General features: G+C 56.5%; 1 protein-coding gene across 5 annotated transcripts in view; it reads right to left on the bottom strand.

The window, feature by feature from the left end:
* The window catches only part of COL27A1 (collagen type XXVII alpha 1 chain), a 142186-nt gene that overhangs the window by 56759 nt on the left and 67988 nt on the right, over window positions 1–17439 (bottom strand). For all 5 annotated transcript variants that reach the window (XM_070596334.1, XM_070596333.1, XM_070596338.1 and 2 more), the window contains 9 exons: window positions 16792–16836; window positions 13471–13524; window positions 12197–12250; window positions 11505–11558; window positions 8670–8723; window positions 8448–8501; window positions 6745–6789; window positions 5450–5503; window positions 3839–3883 (listed from right to left, as the gene is read on the bottom strand). In XM_070596334.1, the coding sequence (XP_070452435.1) occupies window positions 3839–3883; window positions 5450–5503; window positions 6745–6789; window positions 8448–8501; window positions 8670–8723; window positions 11505–11558; window positions 12197–12250; window positions 13471–13524; window positions 16792–16836 (459 nt within the window). The remainder of the gene's footprint in view (window positions 1–3838; window positions 3884–5449; window positions 5504–6744; window positions 6790–8447; window positions 8502–8669; window positions 8724–11504; window positions 11559–12196; window positions 12251–13470; window positions 13525–16791; window positions 16837–17439) is intronic.

Raw genomic sequence — 17439 nt, 5'->3', positions numbered from 1 at the left:
AGTTTCTGGGAGAATTAGGAAAGACTGAGGGATGTATGGGTTTGTCCCATAACATCTGTTCCCTGTCCCCAAACTATCCAGAAAGGAATGAGACCTTGAACCTGACCGGAAACAGATCAGAAGTCGGACACTCAGAAAGTGATGCTGCGAACCTGTCAATCAAGTAGACAGAGAGAATGGTACCCAGTGCTGTCAGCTCTGTGGGTCTCAGAGACAGCTGGAAAGTGGAACTCAAGCCAAGACCATGGATGCCTTGCTGGTGCAGCCTGGGATTCAACTCGGGTCTGTGTGGCTCCAAGTCCACGCACCTGTCCCTCCACCCTGGGGGCCTCCCAAGTGTGTGGCCATGAGCACAGCTTCCCTGTCTCCCCCCATCATTGCCACAAGGTGGGGCGTCTTGCTTCCCTGGACTCTGAGACCCTTCAGGGTTGAAGTATGAGGTGAGGGGTGTGAGGTCATGGCTAATAAGTCACAGAAAATAGCCAAGCGTGACTCTTGCAACAACTTACTTTAAAAAAGTTAAGAGCATTTTCAAAGTGATGGCAATATTAATAACAACAGTTGGCATTTACGATGCGCCAAGTCCTGTACCTGGCACTTTATCTACGTCATCGTCCTTCAGCCCTCAGGTTTGTGGACCCTTGGCCAAATCGCAGAGCCCCTCTGAGCCTCAGCTGCAGAAGGGGGGTCTTTAGATAAAGGCTGTCCCTACCTCCCAGGGTCGTTCTGAGGATGGGAGATAACGCATGGCACACGTAAGCACGCAATACACGTCAGTGCCCCCCCCCTGCCCCATCCCACTCTAATTTATTTCAAAAGGGCAGGGGGTTAAGACAGAGGCCCGAGCTCCCCACATGGAGGAGGCAGACTTTTAGAGGATGCCGGTGAAGGGAATAAAAACTGCTCTGTTAAGAGGCCCCTGCTGGACTGGCCCAGAGAAACAGAAATTTCATAGCTACTTTAAATTTATGAGTTGTTGGGTCCTGGAAGGCAGGCGGGTCATAAACCTCAAACAAGAAGCCAAACAGGATCCTAATGAATAACGGCCATACAGCAAGTGCCCCATTCCGCTGCCCCCCTGCCCAGGGCACCCCCGGGGCACCATCCCGGAACATCCTGGCAGGCCTTTCCTGCGGGTGGAGCTGAGGCTGGTCCAGGGAAGCGTGCCCCAGAGGCCCAGGGCTTCCACCTGGCTGGCCGGGTGGAGAAGCAGCTCTGAAAGCTGCAGGCACAGCTGGCTCCTCTTGAGCTGGCAAGAGGGCACGGGGGAGGAGGCAGCATTGTCACCTACAGTGGGCACTGCCCAGGTGGGATCTGAATCTCTGATCTGGGGGAGGAGGCTGGCCTGGTCCTTACGCTGTCTACAGATAAAGGGCCGTTGTCTGCTATGGGAGTTTTTCTCCCTCCCTCCCTCCCTCCTCTCATAGGGCATTCTGCTAGGCACTGGGAATGCAACTGGGGACAAGACAGGTGTGGCTCCTCTGCTGGACTAGACATCTCAAGCTTAGGTATTTACAAGACCAGCTTCCCCCTGGACAGAACTTCTTGAAGGCCAAGCCATGCCTTGTGTCATCTTTGGGTCACCAGCACCCAGGACAGGGCCTGGCTAGCCGGCTGCACTCTAACCAGCTGTTAGAAACTGCAGGGGCTCAAGAGGCCAAGAGTTTTTCCAATCCCTCCGGGGCAGCAGACCTGAGTGTCAACCTTGGCTCTGACAGTCATGTGACAGCCTGGGAGATCTTGGGCAAGTGACTTAACTTCTCAGAGCCTTGGTTTCCCCATTTGCAAAATGGGGATAATTAATGCCCACCGTCATACAGTGGCCAGGGGAATTGCAGGCGACAGCATAGAAAGCGTTTGGCACAGGAACTGGTACCGAACAGGTGCCCAATAAATGTAGCTGATACTGTGGCTATAAGGAGGTCCTTCCACTCTTTCCTGATTCTGCCAGGAAGAGGAAATGCCTGCTTCTTCCCACATTGGGAGGGGGCCAAGGGAATGGCTGGTGTGGCACCCCAGCGTGCCTGGTGGCAGCCACAGGGCTCCAGCTCTGCCCTTGTAGCTCAGACAGGTCTCATTCCTGCTAAGCCGGCTGGGCAGTGAGCTGGGGCTCTGCCAACCAAGTGGGCCGGGGGCTGCCCCAGGTGGGGTCCCCACTCCTCTTGGCCTCAGCTTTGCCACCACCTCGTTTGATCATCTTAGTCAAGTCCATTCTTCTCCATCAATTCCAGATTGCCAATGTGAACTAGGACCCAGGGGTTCTGAACCCGGGGTCCCCGTAAGGCTCCCCGGATGGATTCAGGTGGTGCCTGGACTTGTATGGGAAAAATCACAATTTTTATTTTCATTACGCTCTAATTGAAATTTAGCATTTTCCCCAACTATGAGGGTAGGTAACAAATGCATAGGACCTGGAACTGCCACAGATATTTACATGTCACATTACAGTCATTTGCAGAGATTTCAAAATGTATCATTAAGGCTTGTCCCCACTTCAAAATTGAGGTCGTTAGTGGACCTGCTGCTAGACGTCATTATTTAGTGCATTGAGAAAGCAGCATATCTAGGAGTAGATCACATTTTAACAGATTTTCATAATTGCATTTCAATATAATTGATTTCCTTTGCAATCCTTTGTTTTGTATTTTATGCACTGAAAAACTCTATTCTGAGAAGGAGTCCCTGGACTTCACCAGCCTGCCACGGGGTCCAAGGCGCAAACAAGCTTAGGACCTGGGGACAGGGTGATTGCCCAGGACCCTGGCGTCCTGACATCCAAGGATTCTGAGTATCTATTTCCCCAGGGCCCTACCATCAGCATAACTATGAAATTAAATTTGCTGATCATATTGCCTTTTTTTTCCAATCAGGAAATACATGCAGCCGCAGCAGCCCGTCCAAACTCTGGGGCTTCCCACAGAATGTGCTCAAATGACGCTGGCAAGGTTTCAAACATCTAGTCCTCCCCTGCTTAATTCCTTTCTTCCCCCAACAGATGTTGCAGGCCTGGCGAGGAAGCCCAGCGTGCGTGACTCTCACGCCACGGAGGGCGTTTCTCTGCGGAAACAAATTCTTCTGGGTCCCCAGCATCAGGCTTCCCTCGGGCCGGAGGCAGCCCCTTGCAGGGTTTCAGGGAGTGGGGTCCCCTCTTTAAAGGAGGGGAGGAGACCGCTTCCCTCCAACCTGACCTCTGAGCCTAGAGGTTAAGCTCTCCGGAGGTGCGGCGTGCGGAGGAGGGACCACGGCTGTCGCTGTCCCCGGCTCTCAGAGCTGCTTGTCTCCAGGCCGAGGGTCCCGGACCTCAATAGAAGGTCACGGTCCTCAAACCTCCTTTTTAATGATTACTGGCAACCTCCTTTCCTCCTCAGTCCTTGGCCCGGCTTCTGAACGAGCCAGAGCCAATGGTTTGAATTTCATTTTCTTTATAATTTAGGGGTTCCTGAACCAAGAGTCCCCAGAAGTGGCTATGCGTCCCTGGCTATCAGCTTCCCCATCTGTAAAGGGAGCATGGATGGCGATTGTTAAGGCTCTTCCCGTTTGAACATTCTGGGAGCAAAGTCACATCAGCGCTTTGGGAAAATGCCCCAGAAACATCCGCAGAGTCAGGCCTCGGGGATTGGCCGTGGTGACCATGACTCACGTGTCACTCCTCATTCAGTGACTTCACCGCCCGAGAGTCACTGTCCGTGCAATGACAGGGGAGACAAGCAGACCTACCTCTGGGGCTGGGACGGGAATGAAACGTGGAGGGGCGCGTGGAGTGCTTCCCGAAGGGCTTGGCACAGAGCAAGCGCTCAGTAAAGAGAGCCGTTCTGCTCCGAGGCCGGCACTGACTCACCTGCTCGCCCACGGGCCCCGGCCGTCCAGGACTGCCTGGCTCCCCCTGCAGAGGGACACAGAGGGTCACTTGGCATGCGCGATGGGAGTCCAGGCCTCCCGGGGACACCCAGCCGACTGGCCTTAGTCCCCACCGGTGGGGATGGACCAGGAACCTCAACTCCAGAGTCTGGCCTTGGAGATTTGGAACAAATGGCAGGGACTCTTGGACAGAACCTCTGGCCCCGGAGATGACCCTAATCACCCATTCGTTTTGAGCGACCCTTCGCAGATTACTTGGCATCCCGATGTCTATCTCTCATTTGGGCCCTTCATCAACCCATTGCATTTGGTGGAGGTGGAAACTGAAGCTCAGAGAGGTGAAGTGGCCTCCTGGAAGCCACACAGCGAGCTAGAGGTAGGGCTAGAATTGGAATTTGGTCCCAGACCCTGAGCCCCCAGAGCTCAGCAGAGTCTGGTCTGCTCTGGGCTCAGCCTTCTCGGCTATAAGTCAGACTCCGTCGTCTCCCAGGCTATTTCCAGCTCTCGCACTTGGTCTCATCTGTCTGCTTTATTCCCTGCTGGCGTGGCTCCCGCTCCTTAGGCAGCCGCAGCCGCCCTGGTCGCCCCATGGCATGAGCTGGAGAGAGGCAGCAGACCCACAGGATAAGTCCCACCGGGCCGTGTCACCACTCCTGCCACAGAAACCCAAATGGCATCTTAGGGAGAAAGGCCGAGACCTCACAGGGCAGGACGTGGGCTCGGACGAGCCAGGAGTTTGGCTCACAAATGAATGTGGCTCACTGCAATCCCAGCTCAAGCCTCACCCTCCCCTCCAGCTCCTCCCCCAGCCCACATGCTCTTGCCAATGAGAGGGGCCAGCAGACACCCGAGACATCTCCCCTGTCTCCACTGGGACGTGGACAACCTGGGCCCCCGGCTCTGCCCTGACCCTCTGCAGGTCTGCCCCGCTGGAAAGTTGGCCTGACAAGCCCTGCCCGGGACGGCTGGGAAAAGCCAGCCCCAGCAGGGAGTCCTTGGGAAGCCATGAAGCAAGGCTACCCAGGTGCTGAGGAGCATCACTCGCCTGCCCAGGGCAAGGTCTTTTTTGGAAACTCTAAAAAACCTGTTACTAATGTAATACATATCTATTGTACAAATAGGGAAAGTATAGAGACTCAGAGAAGAAAATGGAACTCTCCTACAACCCCACCACCCAGAGATAACCCTTGTCCACAGTCCAGCCTCCACTCTGAGTGTATAGGACCATGGTGCAACCAGCCCCCGGAACAGGCTCCTACTAGAATGTTCCATCTTATAATCTGCTTTCTACGAACACCACCACCACCACTGCACACCCTGGCCTGTGCCGTTGTGTCAAATCTTGCACCGCACCGTCTCTGGTGGCCGCGTTGCATCCCATGACTTGAACGCTGCCCCACTGCTGAGCACCTTGGTTATGTCTGTCTTTTTCTGTCTGTTACCAACACTTTGTGATACATGGGGACCCTCTCCCTGCTGTTCACAGCTGGCCATGGGGCTCGGGGTTTGTGCTGGGCCCTCATACATTGGCTCCTCATTCCCCCGTGCCTCCCTCAGCCTCCCCAGTCCAGTCACTGCCAGGTCCCCTCACCTTCAAGCCATCCGGGCCGGGCCTCCCAGGAAACCCCTTCCTGCCGGGTTGACCCTGTGAGAGAGAGAGATAGAGAGAGAGAGAGAGAGAGGAAGGAAGGAGAGTGAGAGGAGCCAGATAGGGCCCCAGGCCCTGTGGGGGCAAGGAGGGCCACAATGCCCCAGGGGGTGGGAAGGCAGAGCCCTGATGTCTTCAGGCCTGCCAGGGAGAGTCTGCAGCCGTGCCAGTTCGGGCAAGTCTCCCCTCCCCGCTGGCCTCGTTTGTCAATGGGGATGATCCAGTCTGTTTCCAAGGAGTGAGGAAACAGAATGGGTTTGACAGAAGATAAACGGCACAGGGGAACGCAGCGTTTATGCCTGTGGTTCTCAAAGCGAGGCCTGGGGAACCCCTGGGGGTTCCTGAGACCCTTTCAGGAGATGCACGAAGACAAAACTATTCTCATAATAATATTAAGATGTCACTTGCCTGTGTCATGCTCACTTTCATGAATGTAAGTGGAATTTTCCAGAGGCTGCATGACTTGTGGGTTCATCAACAGATTGAATACAGAAGCAGACTGGAGAACCCAGCTGACTTCTATTAAGTGAGACATTAAAGGGATTTGCAAAAATAGTAAAACCCTTTTCCTTAGATGATTTAGCTTTGGAAAATAGAGCTATTTTTCATAAAACTATTTTTGTTAACATGAAATGGGTTTATGATTCATTTTAAATGAAGATATAAATACATTTAAAATGTCTCAATTTTAATTAATAAGCTCAATAAATGTAACCCACACAAAGAAAAGCATTTGGGGGTCTCCAACATTTTGAAGTGGGTAAAGAGGTCCCGAGAGGAAAAGATTCATGAACTGCAGGTTTACGCGATGGCCCGGGAGGATGGAGGTTGGGGTGGGAGAAGCACCTTCTGGAAGGCGGCTTGGAGCAGGGGGGAACGCAGGATTAGGCTCCCGGCAGGGCATCCTCAGTTCCCGGCTGTGAGATACTAGGCTAAACCTCTCGTTCTTTGAGCCTCGATGCCTCGAATGAAACTAAGAAAACTGGTGCCTTTCTCACGGGAGAATCAAATGAATGAAAATGGATACAAAGCACCAGCACATAGTAGGTGAGCAAGGACAGCCGGTCAGTTTCCTGCCTCGTGTGTCTCCCCCTTGGGGTCTGTCCTGGTCCCCTCTCTGGCTGGCCCATGGCCCTCACTGATGACAGCTCTCTGGAGCACCACCCAGATGCTGCCTGCCTGCGCATAGCTGGCTCAGCGCCCGCAAACCCCACCTCCCCCAGGCCGGCAACACTCACCTCCAAGCCAGGGGCCCCTGGTGGCCCCATGGGTCCCTCATCTCCCTAGAGTTGGGAGGCACGAGAGAGGAAAAAAGGGAGAAAGTTAATCTAGTGGGAGTCTCAGAGAATTCTCCTGTAAGGAGGGAAAGGGGTGGACAGAAGACAGCCAGCCTGCACCAGAGAAATGGTGCACCTGGAACCCCACCAGGCCCCACCCGGGGCAGAAGCATCACCAGTCATGGCCCAGAGGCCGGCCCACATGGGGACTTCCATGTAAATGGGGTTCCCAGTGTTGTCTGAATGTGACCCACCCGTGTTTGTGGCCGTGTTGGGCAGGGAAGTCAAATGCCATCGTACGCTGTGGGAATAGAGCCCCAGAGTGCAGCTCAAAGCTACGGGCTCCGTTCTGAGCTCTGCCATTTACCCAATGGCGGACCTTAGCCTCACTGTGCCTCAGTTTCCCTATCTGTAAAATGGTGCAGAGTGGAGAGGATCGTCCTAAAGTAGGGTGACTAGCAAGCTCCTGGACGACAGCGAGTGATCACTCAGGAGGGGCGTGCACAGGGTCCCATGGACACCCGGTGAGCGAAGAGAGGGAGTAAATGGAGAATGAATGAATGTATGAATGGATCAATGTGAGCAAGACATGAGCAAGTAGCAGGGATGCTGAGGGTTTTCTTGAGTGGTAGCGCATGTAGACCGAGCACATGGATGGGGCTGTCTTTCCCTTCTCCCCTCCCTTACCACTTCTGGCCCATGGAGACTCTTCAGACCCTCCCACAGGCACAGGCAGTCTCTGTGCCCCTGTAGCACGCCAGGCCTAACCGAGGGGCCCCCTCCAGAGCTGCCCCCCCAGCTTCCAGGAAAGCTGCCCCACATGGCAGCTCCCCGAGCCAGCACTGGGACCCCGCCAGACCCAGCACCAGCCTGAGAAGGCATCTGCGTCAGCCGGATGCGGGCCTGTGGTCACGGCGGGTCTGGGCCTCCCAACCCCTCAGCCGGGGCTGCATGTCACGGAGGCCCGAGCCAAGGGGAGGGGTGGAGGGCCTCATGCACAGGCAAACTCCGGGGCCAGCCTGTGGGGTGCCCCACAGCCCTCTAGCTGCTGCTCTAACAGCCCCGTAGAGACCTCATCACCGCCCTTCCTCATGTGTGAGTAAAGAAGCAGCTCACCCCTCTGCTCCTCACTTACTAGCTGTGCAAATCATGTATCTCTGGGGATGCCACCAGGCAGCTCCCAGGGGCACAGAAGTGAATCGCACAGGGTCTGTGTCATGGGCTTTGGGCTCAAGCAGAGCTGGGTTCGAATCCTGCCCCTGCCTGCCACTAACCACGGGACCTGACACAGCCTCCTCGGAGTCTTGGAGCCTCATTGTAAAACGCAGCTGACAGTTCCCACCACCCCCCACCATATCAATACCCCGATAAACGGCGCCACTGTGAGCAGGAGTGGGGGCAGCCGCTCTGAGAGAGAGAAAACCCCAAGGCAACGGGGGTGCAGTGGAGGGACGGAGTGACCCGCCAGCCAGGGCAGGACAGAGAGGGCTCCTGGAAGGGTCACAGGCGGGGCTGGAAGGGACGAACTGGAGGGTGAGCCTGAGGCGGCACTGGCTGTGTCCTGGCTGAGGGGCCCTGGCTCCCAGCTCAGGCCTCCAGGCCCCAAGACAATGCAGGCAGGGGGCTGTGGGGAGACGGGCAGGGGCAGGGCCAGACGGTCTCACCTCGGGCCCCAGATGCCCACGGGGTCCCGGCAGGCCTCGAGCTCCAGGCTTACCCTGGTGACAAGGGAACAAAAAGGATCTCAGAGGAGGCACTGCATCTCCATCACGGGCCGGCAGGATTCCCCCTTTCCGTCCAAGCCAGGCAGCCAGCCCAGAGGCCTGTGGTTTCCGCAGGACTGTCGGCTTCTTCAGCTGGAGCTACCCGGGGGGGCAGGGACTCACCTTCATGCCTTCTGGGCCATTGTCCCCAGGGGGGCCAATGTCTCCGGGGAATCCCTGAGGGGAAGCAGAGAGCAGGGGTCACCCACGGGGACCGTGAAGGGAAGTCCTAAAAGCAGAGGTCTCGGAGGGGGACCGACCCGGGTTTCCATGTCACCCTGCGTGGGATGTGACCCAGGGCAGGTCAGTCAGCCCCTGTGACCCTGCGATCCTTGGTTCTAGAACAGGGACCTTGGGACCAGCCCTACACCTCAGAGAACTGCTGAGAAAATAGGAGGAGATGATTCGGGAAAGTACTAAGTATGGGAGCAAGCAAGCACAGGTCTGGGCCGGGCCCGGGGCCACCATCCCCCGCCCAGGGAATCTCGTCCTTTGGCCGCAGGGAGGATTCTGTTCTGGGTTTGCTGTGACTTTGAAAGGGCTGAAAAGTGCTGATCTAATTAATCTCAGTGCCTCCAATCCGGAGCTGAACCTCCCCCCCCCCCCATCCTGGCCAGGCGGACTCTGCCCCACCCTGCCAAGAAGGGCTCCCTGCTCCCAGCCCAGGCCGGGTGCCAACGGATGACCATGCAGTGCAACCTTCTTCCTGACACGGAGCAGATCCCCTCCCTTCCCCCTCAACAACCTTGTGCTGCCCCTCTGGGACCCACACAGCACAGGGGGTCCCTCTTTCCACAGTGGTCACAATTTGGAGATGAGTTACCCCATTCCCAGAGGCCTGCCCTTCTCTGTCCCTTCAGCAGCTTCTAGTCAGGCAGCCAGGGCATGCTTCTCTGGGTGTAAACTGACCAGCACAGGCCAGGATGGGAACATCCTCTTCCTTGTTTTAGGTGTAATACCTCTGTTAATTCAGCCTAGAATTCCATTCACTTTCGGGGCATCCCCACTGCTCCCTCATTTTCCTGCCAGCTAGAAACCAGAGCCTTTTTACATGAATCCCTAAGACAAAAATGCCCCCTCCCATTGTGCCTTTGTAAGTTGCATTTTTTTTTCCTTCCTCTTTTGACCTTTTGGTAACTCCCATTAAATTCCAGCTCAAACATCCTCTCACCTTTCCCCCTGGTAAAGGCAGGTATGGTCCTGAATTTGGAGCTAACACAGGAAACCAAAGACCCATGTCTTTTTCTCCAAAATGAGAGGTTCAAAATCCCATTCTGCCCCTGACTTACTGTGTGACCCCCAGCAAGTTCCTGGGCCTCTCTGGGCCTCAGCTTCCCCATTTGTAAAATGGGGACCCTAATATCCACCTCACAGGGCTGTTCTAGGGCTTGAAGGGAATAATGTGAGCGACACACTTAGTCAGTGCCCGGCACCTGGTAAGTGCTCAATAAAAATCTGCATCCAGAATGAGCCTGGGTCGCACGTCCTGGGAAAACAAGTGTGCCTCGGGTGGGCCCAAGTCCAGGGAGATCTTGGCGGTCGGGATGCTGAGCAGAATCTGCTGCTCCCACAGATCAGGCCGCAGAGGAATGAAAGATCATCCACGCGGGGCTGGAGAGCTGGCGCTCCCGTCCGCGGTCCCGGGAAAGGAGGGGAGGACCCGGAAGCCGCTGACACGCTCATTAGCATCTATCTTCCGCTAAGCAGAGCCATCGTCTGGAGCCTGAACCAGCCCATCCAAACAGAACACAAAGCCAGGAGGGGCAGACCCCGATCTGTCCAGGGACCCAGGAGAAAGCTGAAGGGGAAAGCCTTTGCTACAAGTCGCAGAGCGACCCTGAGGAAGTCCCTTCCTGCTCTGTGACCCGTTTTCCTCCTCTGTAAAATGGGGGTGGTCCTAGCTCCCTCCCACAGTTGTGGAGTGATTCAACAAGCCCTCATCCCGAAGACACGACACAGCCTCCTGGCGTGAGCGGGTGTCTAATAAGCATGTGGGAGCGCACATGCCCTCCACTCTCACCGGCCAGACGGCTGGGAAAGCCGGACTCTCAGAAGAGTCTGGTTCCGCAGTGACCAGGGGAAGGGATGAGGACCGTGAGGAGAGGCCAACTGCAGTTGTCTAAAGATAGGACCGTGTCCCGGCCAAAGTCAACACAGCGGAAAGTCAGCGCTTGTAACTTTCAGGAAACGCTCCCTCGTCCCTCTATCCGGGCGATACCAGGAGTCATCCTTGGAAGGGTCTGGAGAAGGGCAGAGCCAGACTTTTGTCTCTGAGACCTGGCGCGGGAGCAGGGCCCCAGGCTAGGGAGCTGTGGGCGGGCGGGGTTGGCTGAGACCCCCCTGCAGTCCTGGCCCAGGCGCTGCGTGCCCCGTGCTGCCGAGCTGGTCCCCGCAGGAGACAGAGGAGGGCGAGATGCTCCGCCAGCCGCCTCACTCCGCTGCACGTGAGGGCCAGTTGGTGGACATTCAGCAAACCGAGGCTCATGATCACGTGCATCTGAGACTCCCAGGGTCCCACCTACTCAACCAGCATGACGACACTCATGCTACAGCCGTCCTTCACTACTTCTCATCCTCCATTCAAACACCAGAATTTCACATCTGCTTCTTGCTTCTCACACCCAGGAGCTCTGAGCCCCAAACTCTTCCCGGGTGCTTGGACATGGGGAGCTCCTGTGAAGCACCCAGGCAGTAGAGCTCAAAGGGCTCCCTAATGTTTTTTTCTGGAAGCTGGAAAGGTGGCCACAAAGCTGTGAAGCATCTCTGAGGCCGCTGCCATGGGGAGGCCCTGAGGAAGCAGGGGCACAGGAGCAGAAAAGGAAAGATGGCTGGTCTTGGAATTTCTATTCTCAGTCCCATCTCTCTTTGCTGTGTGACCTCTGATCAGTATCTCCCCATCTCTGGGCCCTGGTTTTCCAAGGACAGCAGCCAGACACAGAGAAATAGGGCATTACATACCTCGGGGCCAGGGGGCCCAGGAAACCCGAGGGATCCTTTGTCTCCAACTCTGCCCTGTGGAGGGGAAGAGAGGGCAGGGAGGTGAGGGTGAGCGAGGGTCCACCTTCCACTGACCCCTTGTCTGATCCTCCTGGCGGTGGGTGGTTGGAAAAGCTCAGGAGTACGTGAATGCCATCTGCCTAGATGACTAAAGGAGCTCCTCTCAAACGCCACCTACACTTCCCAGCCATGGGATCCTGGGCAAGTCACTCCACTGTGCGGAACCTCAGCTTCCCCATCTGCAAAATGGGAGCAGCGATAATTCTCTAACCCTGGGGTTGTTGGCAGACTTCAAACAGATACAGTACGGGAGGGACCGGATACACAGTAACGTTCAATGAATCAGTGACACCCGCTGCCGTTAATAACAATGTTACTACAGTTTACAAGGCGTTGAAAGCCCTGGATTGTTGCTAGAGCTCTGCCGGCGTCGGTGACGGAGGCCCATCCAGGACGCTGGGTGCGTGCCTGCCCCTCTGGGCCTCAGGGTCCTCATCTGTACAATGGGCGAATCCCCATTCCTGCCTGCTCTGCTCGCCTCCTGGAGCTGCTGCAGGAGCAAATGAGGTCCCGGATGTGAAGGCGCCCCCGGCCACATTCCACGACCGTTCAGAGAGTGCGAGGTTTGGGGGTCCCAGAGCTGAGGCACTTACCAGAGGCCCTGGTTTCCCCCGTGCGCCCGGGAACCCTGGCAGTCCCTGGCTTCCCTGGAAAAGACCCAGAGCAGGCTGGGGTTAGTGAGGAACAGACACGGTCAGATGAACAGTGGCTCACCTTTGCCGGCCTGAGCCCTGGAGAACACCCCCTGAGGGGCGGGGGGCATGAGCTCCCCCTTCACCTGGCCTGCTCGCAACCTCCAGCTCGGCCCCAAGGATGCAAAGGCGAGACAGCATCCCCGGTCCGCAGCAGGTCATCCTGGAACCCAGGATGTTGGGGCTCTAAGCAGGCACTGAGCCCCCTGGAGACGACGGGAGACTGGGGCCCACCAGGAGGAGCAGCGGGGCCTGCGTGCCTCGCAACCCAGAGACACCCAGGCTGGGTCAGGACAGGCCAGCCAGGAGGGAGGGAAGAGGACGGGGAGAGCTGCCGACATCCGGGCCTCATTGACTGGCTGGGTGAGGTCCAGATGTGGCCACATGGTGCCGGACACAGGCACAGAGGAGCCGGCCTCGGCAGGCCGCCTCGACTCATCAGTCAGTCACTCAGGCCAGTTACTCACTCGCTCACTCAAATGCGTCCTAAATGCTCACGGTCCTGTGTAGGATGCAGAGCTGAGTCGCACCAGGGCAGCCTGGGGCCATAGCCCTAAGGAACCCGCCACCTGGCACAAGTCCTCATCCACCAGGGGAGAAAGGTGCCGTCACAGGTGAGGGACAGACAGGCTGCTCAAGCCACTCGGAAAGGAAAACAGCCACTTCCCGAGCAGGTGGAGGAAATGGCATCCGAACAGGGTTTGAAAGATGGGGCAGGGCTGGGCCAAGCAGAGGCTGGGTGGAGGCCGGGCCAGGGAAGCAGCGGCGTGTGTGAAGCTGGAGGAGCAGTGGGCAGTTCAGTGGGCAGTCAGGCGAGGGGCAGGAGAGGGTCAGAGGGGCCTGCTCTCTGGGGTCCTGGGGAGGAGTCAGGCCTTCACTCTGGGAGCAGTGGGGAGCCATGGATGGTTTGTGAGCACAGAGCAGAGCCGTGCCCTCAGAACCATTTGTGGCAGTGAGGAAGACAGACTGGGAGGGAAGAGGCTGGGGACCTGGGAATAAGTCAGGAGGCCGTTGTCAAGTCCAAGAAGAGAGGATGAGAGGGTAAAGCGAGGAGGGAGAGGACAGGATTGTTTGAAAGGAAGCCATCTGGCAGGTGGGTCCTGGTCCATGATGGGTCCTAGGGAGGAAGCCAGAGCCAGAGAAGAGAGGGGTCGGGGTGAATCTGATGCAATTACCTTGTCTCCTTGGAATCCGGTATCTCCTGACACACCTGGAACCCCTTGTTCACCCTAAACACACACCAGCAAAGAAGGTTACAACGGAGACCACAGTGGCTTCCAGAAGCCTCCCCACATCCAGACCCACTGGCAAGGGACAGCTTTGCTGAGGCTGTTCCCAAAGTCGACCTGACCAGCAGCAGCCTTGTTAGAGAAAAGGGCAGCCCCTCCCTGGGAGAGCCTGGCTGGGGAAGGCAGGCCCTTGGAGGGGGGACCGAGCTGGCCCATCTGCAGATCTGCCTGGAGTTGCTCAGATGCCCGAAAACACCACTAACAGTGCTAACCCACCCAGTGTCACCCGGCCTGTCCAGGAGGACCGACACTTGCAGGTGGAAGGAACCGTGTCTTGATCCTTCAACCTCTTCATCATCAACTGATGTCCCCCGGGGCGAGCACAGACTGTACAATGACCCCACATCACTATGGTTTCCAAGTGCTTGCATCTGTCACTTGATATTTTTCACCACCAGTCTGTGAGCTGTCACTTCTTCCTTCTGTGGGAGTTGCTATGCCAGCAATGTGCTTCAGTCTTCTTCTAATTAGCTGCTTTTAATCAGCGATAGCGTGAGAAACCAGATCGCCTGGCTTGTTAAGACCATGTGTAAACAGCGAGTAAACCGGTCTCGAGTTAGGTCTGAGTGTTTCTTTTCCAGGATGACGTATCCCACAGGCTTGGTGACACTGATTCTGGCTGTCAGAGTTCTCGTCTGCTCCCTCCCTGTTCTCAGCCACGTCCTGGTAAACAAGCTGTCACAGAACCAGATAGGGGATGTTTCTCCTTAGAGCCGGAACCCCCAGGCACAGCCCTCATCATTTCCAGCTCTCCAGGGCGGACGTTACCAACAGCCCATTGGCCCCAGAACCTCCAGACATTCACAGCCCTTGGAGCAGTTGGAAGAATGGGGAGAAAAACCCAGGAAGAATAGAGAATCTGCGAGAACCCACCGCGTGCAGCTGAGGTCATGACCCAGCAGAACTTCCTTGGTAGAATAAAAGCCAGAACAAAAAAAAGAAAAATTGTTTTAAACTTCCTTTGGTTTTTCCGATTTGGAAAATCCTGTATAACATCCCAGAGTTTTAGGAACCAAGGAAAACTCTTTTTTTTTTCAATGTCCAAAGGAGGAGTGAGGGAGTGAAAAAAAGAAGAAAAAAAGATTAAAAGGCACCTAAGAAATCAGGACAATGGATTTGGAGAAAGCTGGGCTTGGAATAGGAGCTCCGTTCCAGAAAGCGCCTCCATGCAGGCAAAGTGAGCCAAGTGGTTGTAAGTGGGCCCGAGGCCAGACTGGTCATGGAAAATCTAGGATTCTAGGCAAGATGACCACAGAACATGAACGATGGTTCCGTCATCCCAGGGGAGGGCCGGGGGAGTTGGGGGGGCCACTGATCAGAACTCTGCTCCAGCCAAAAGGGCAGAAAAGAGATTTCTTTTTCTTTTTTTCTTCTTCTTCTTCTTCTTTTCTTTTAAACTCCAAAGGCTTATTTGATTTTCCTGAAAACTATGGGCAGGAAAATAACTTCCTCCTCCTCTTTTTTTTTTTTTTTCCAGAGCTTTCACATCTCTCAATGTCCCAGGCACCACCAGTCAGCGAGCCAGCGAGTTCTCTGTAACACATTTATTTCCATGTTCCTGAAGAAACAGGGAGCTGGAGGCCAGCTCTGCAAAGAGCCTATAAAAAGCTCACTGCCTGCACTCCCATTTCCCCGCCTCCCTTCCTCCCTTGTCCATGACTTCAACATTTCCAGCGTGCTGATGTCTCAGACCTCAGGGTAAACGGGTAGCGGTGGGGAACCCCCGCATCCAGCACGAGAGGACGGTGGAGGAGAGGTCACGCCCTTAGTGGCCAGCAGGGCAGCGCCAGAGGGCAGAGCTGAGTGGGGGAGGAGCACGGGGCTCCGGGGACAGAGGAGATGGAAGAGGTAGATGCAGATGGAGAGTTGTGTTAGCCTTGTACCCTCAGCTGCCGACAGGTTGGGGTGGGGAAGACAATCTGAGGATGCCCACTTCGGTCCAGCAGCTATAATTTTCTAAAAGGGCCCCACAGATCATTGAACGTCATTTGACGCATCTCTTCTCCTCGTTGGCTCTGTTTCGCCAGCTATGAGATGCAGGCACTGGAGGAGGTGGCCCCTGAGGGTCTCATCAGCTCTGCCTTTCTGACCTCAGTTCTGCCTCGTGGTCGAGGTCTCTGGAGCCAGATGCCTGGGTTCAAATACTGACGCTACTTACCAGCGCCGTGGGCTTGGGCAAGCTTCCCGTCTCACAGGGAGTTGGAGGATGGGGGGTTAATCCCAGCAGAGCACTCCGACGGGGCCCAGCACTGGTGCCTGTTCCTGACTCTCAGGTTTAGGAGGAGCCGAGCATCTGAAGACAGGTGCACAAGGAGCCTGGCCACGGGAGCAGCTGAGCGGCTCTGGTCCTCGCAGGCTTGTGGTAACTGGGGTGCTGCCCGAATGCCCTCCCACAGACCCTTTGGGGTGCCTGGTTTATCAAGAGACTGAGGGGCGAGGGCAGGAGGGTGGCCACAGGGCAGAGCACTAGGAGCATTGCCCCTCCCCCCATGTCTGTCACTCAGGTGCTGCGTGACCCAGGCCACATGCTGCCCCACTCTGGGCCCCCAGGGCCCACCGACCCACCCCCAGCTCTGCTTTGGCACAGCATGAGACAGTACGAGTTCAGTGGCAGGGCTGTGCACAGGACACATAGCAAGCGTGGCCTCCCCATGGCAGCTGGGAGGAAAGCGGGTCAGGAGCTCAGGAGCCAGCCTCTGGCTTTCCTGTTGCATCTTCGGCCCAGGTGCTCCCTGGGGTTGGGCCCCCAATTCCAATGCGGGCGGTTTACATGGATGTTTCCTCTTGTGCCTGGCAGAGGTCTCTGGACCCCACACCATCCTGGCCCCAGGGGCCCATCATCTCAGCAATACTCCCTCTTCTGCCTCCCACCCCCACCCTCTGCTTCCATGGTGGCTTCGGTCTCAAAGCCGGGACATTGGCCTCAGCTCTGCTCCCCAAATTCAGATGCCGGCTCCACCTCACCCCCACCTTGGCCTCAGTGGTCCCCCACGCTCTATCTGCCAAGGGCCGCGTGCCCCCAGAACCGTCTGTCTGAGCCCCGCCCAGAGTTACGAGGAAGCAGCTGGGGAGCACAGATTTAGGGGGGCCCGCGGGGAGGCAGGGAGGGCACAGGAGAGTGGACCTGGCGAGCAATCAGCAGCAGCGTCGAGGCAGAAGGGGTCGCATGCAGATAAACACAGTGCAATAAGGGAGTATTCAGATCACCTTATCACCTTTCAGTCCGGGTTCTCCCATGCTGCCCATCAGCCCCTGCAAGACAGAGGCCGCGGTCCAGCTGTGAGGGAGGCTCGAAGACCCCTAGCCAGGACCCCCGGCTTAAACCCACCGACTCACTCGCTGTGTGACCCCGTGCTGGATGCCCCAGCCCAGGGCTCAGGTTTCTCATCTGCACAAGGGGGCAATGACCCCCAGCTCCAAGGGCGATGGTGTGGACTGAAGGGGCAGGGGAAGGGGCCGCTGACTCGAGAACCACAGCACTCTGGACAAATCTAGGGGCAAAGGGTGTTGGCGGGGCAATGGGCCTAATGAGCAGTGTCATGTGTGTTGGCCAAACAGGGTCATCCCGGAACGTGGTCCTGGCAGTTTTAGCCCATCTTTCTCCTGCACGCCATCCCACTCAGGGATGTACTGAGTTTGCGGTTTGCCATTATGGCTTCTATGCCCCTGGTGACGGCCACGCTGGACTTTCAGTGCCCTGAGCTCCAGAACCACATCAGACATGCTCAGCTCCAGGACTGCTGTAAATAAAGATGCCTGGATCAAGGACACACAGGTATGACTGGCTCTCAGCTCCTGACCTGCCTGCCAGCTTCCACTCCAGCACCTCCCTGAGTGTCCCCCGCCCCTCCCCTC

This window comes from Equus przewalskii, chromosome 26 (genome assembly GCF_037783145.1).
Source record: "Equus przewalskii isolate Varuska chromosome 26, EquPr2, whole genome shotgun sequence".
In the NCBI taxonomy this organism is placed as follows: domain Eukaryota; kingdom Metazoa; phylum Chordata; class Mammalia; order Perissodactyla; family Equidae; genus Equus; species Equus przewalskii.
Note: the sequence above shows the minus strand (reverse complement) of the source record. Positions and strands in the feature narration are given on the sequence as shown.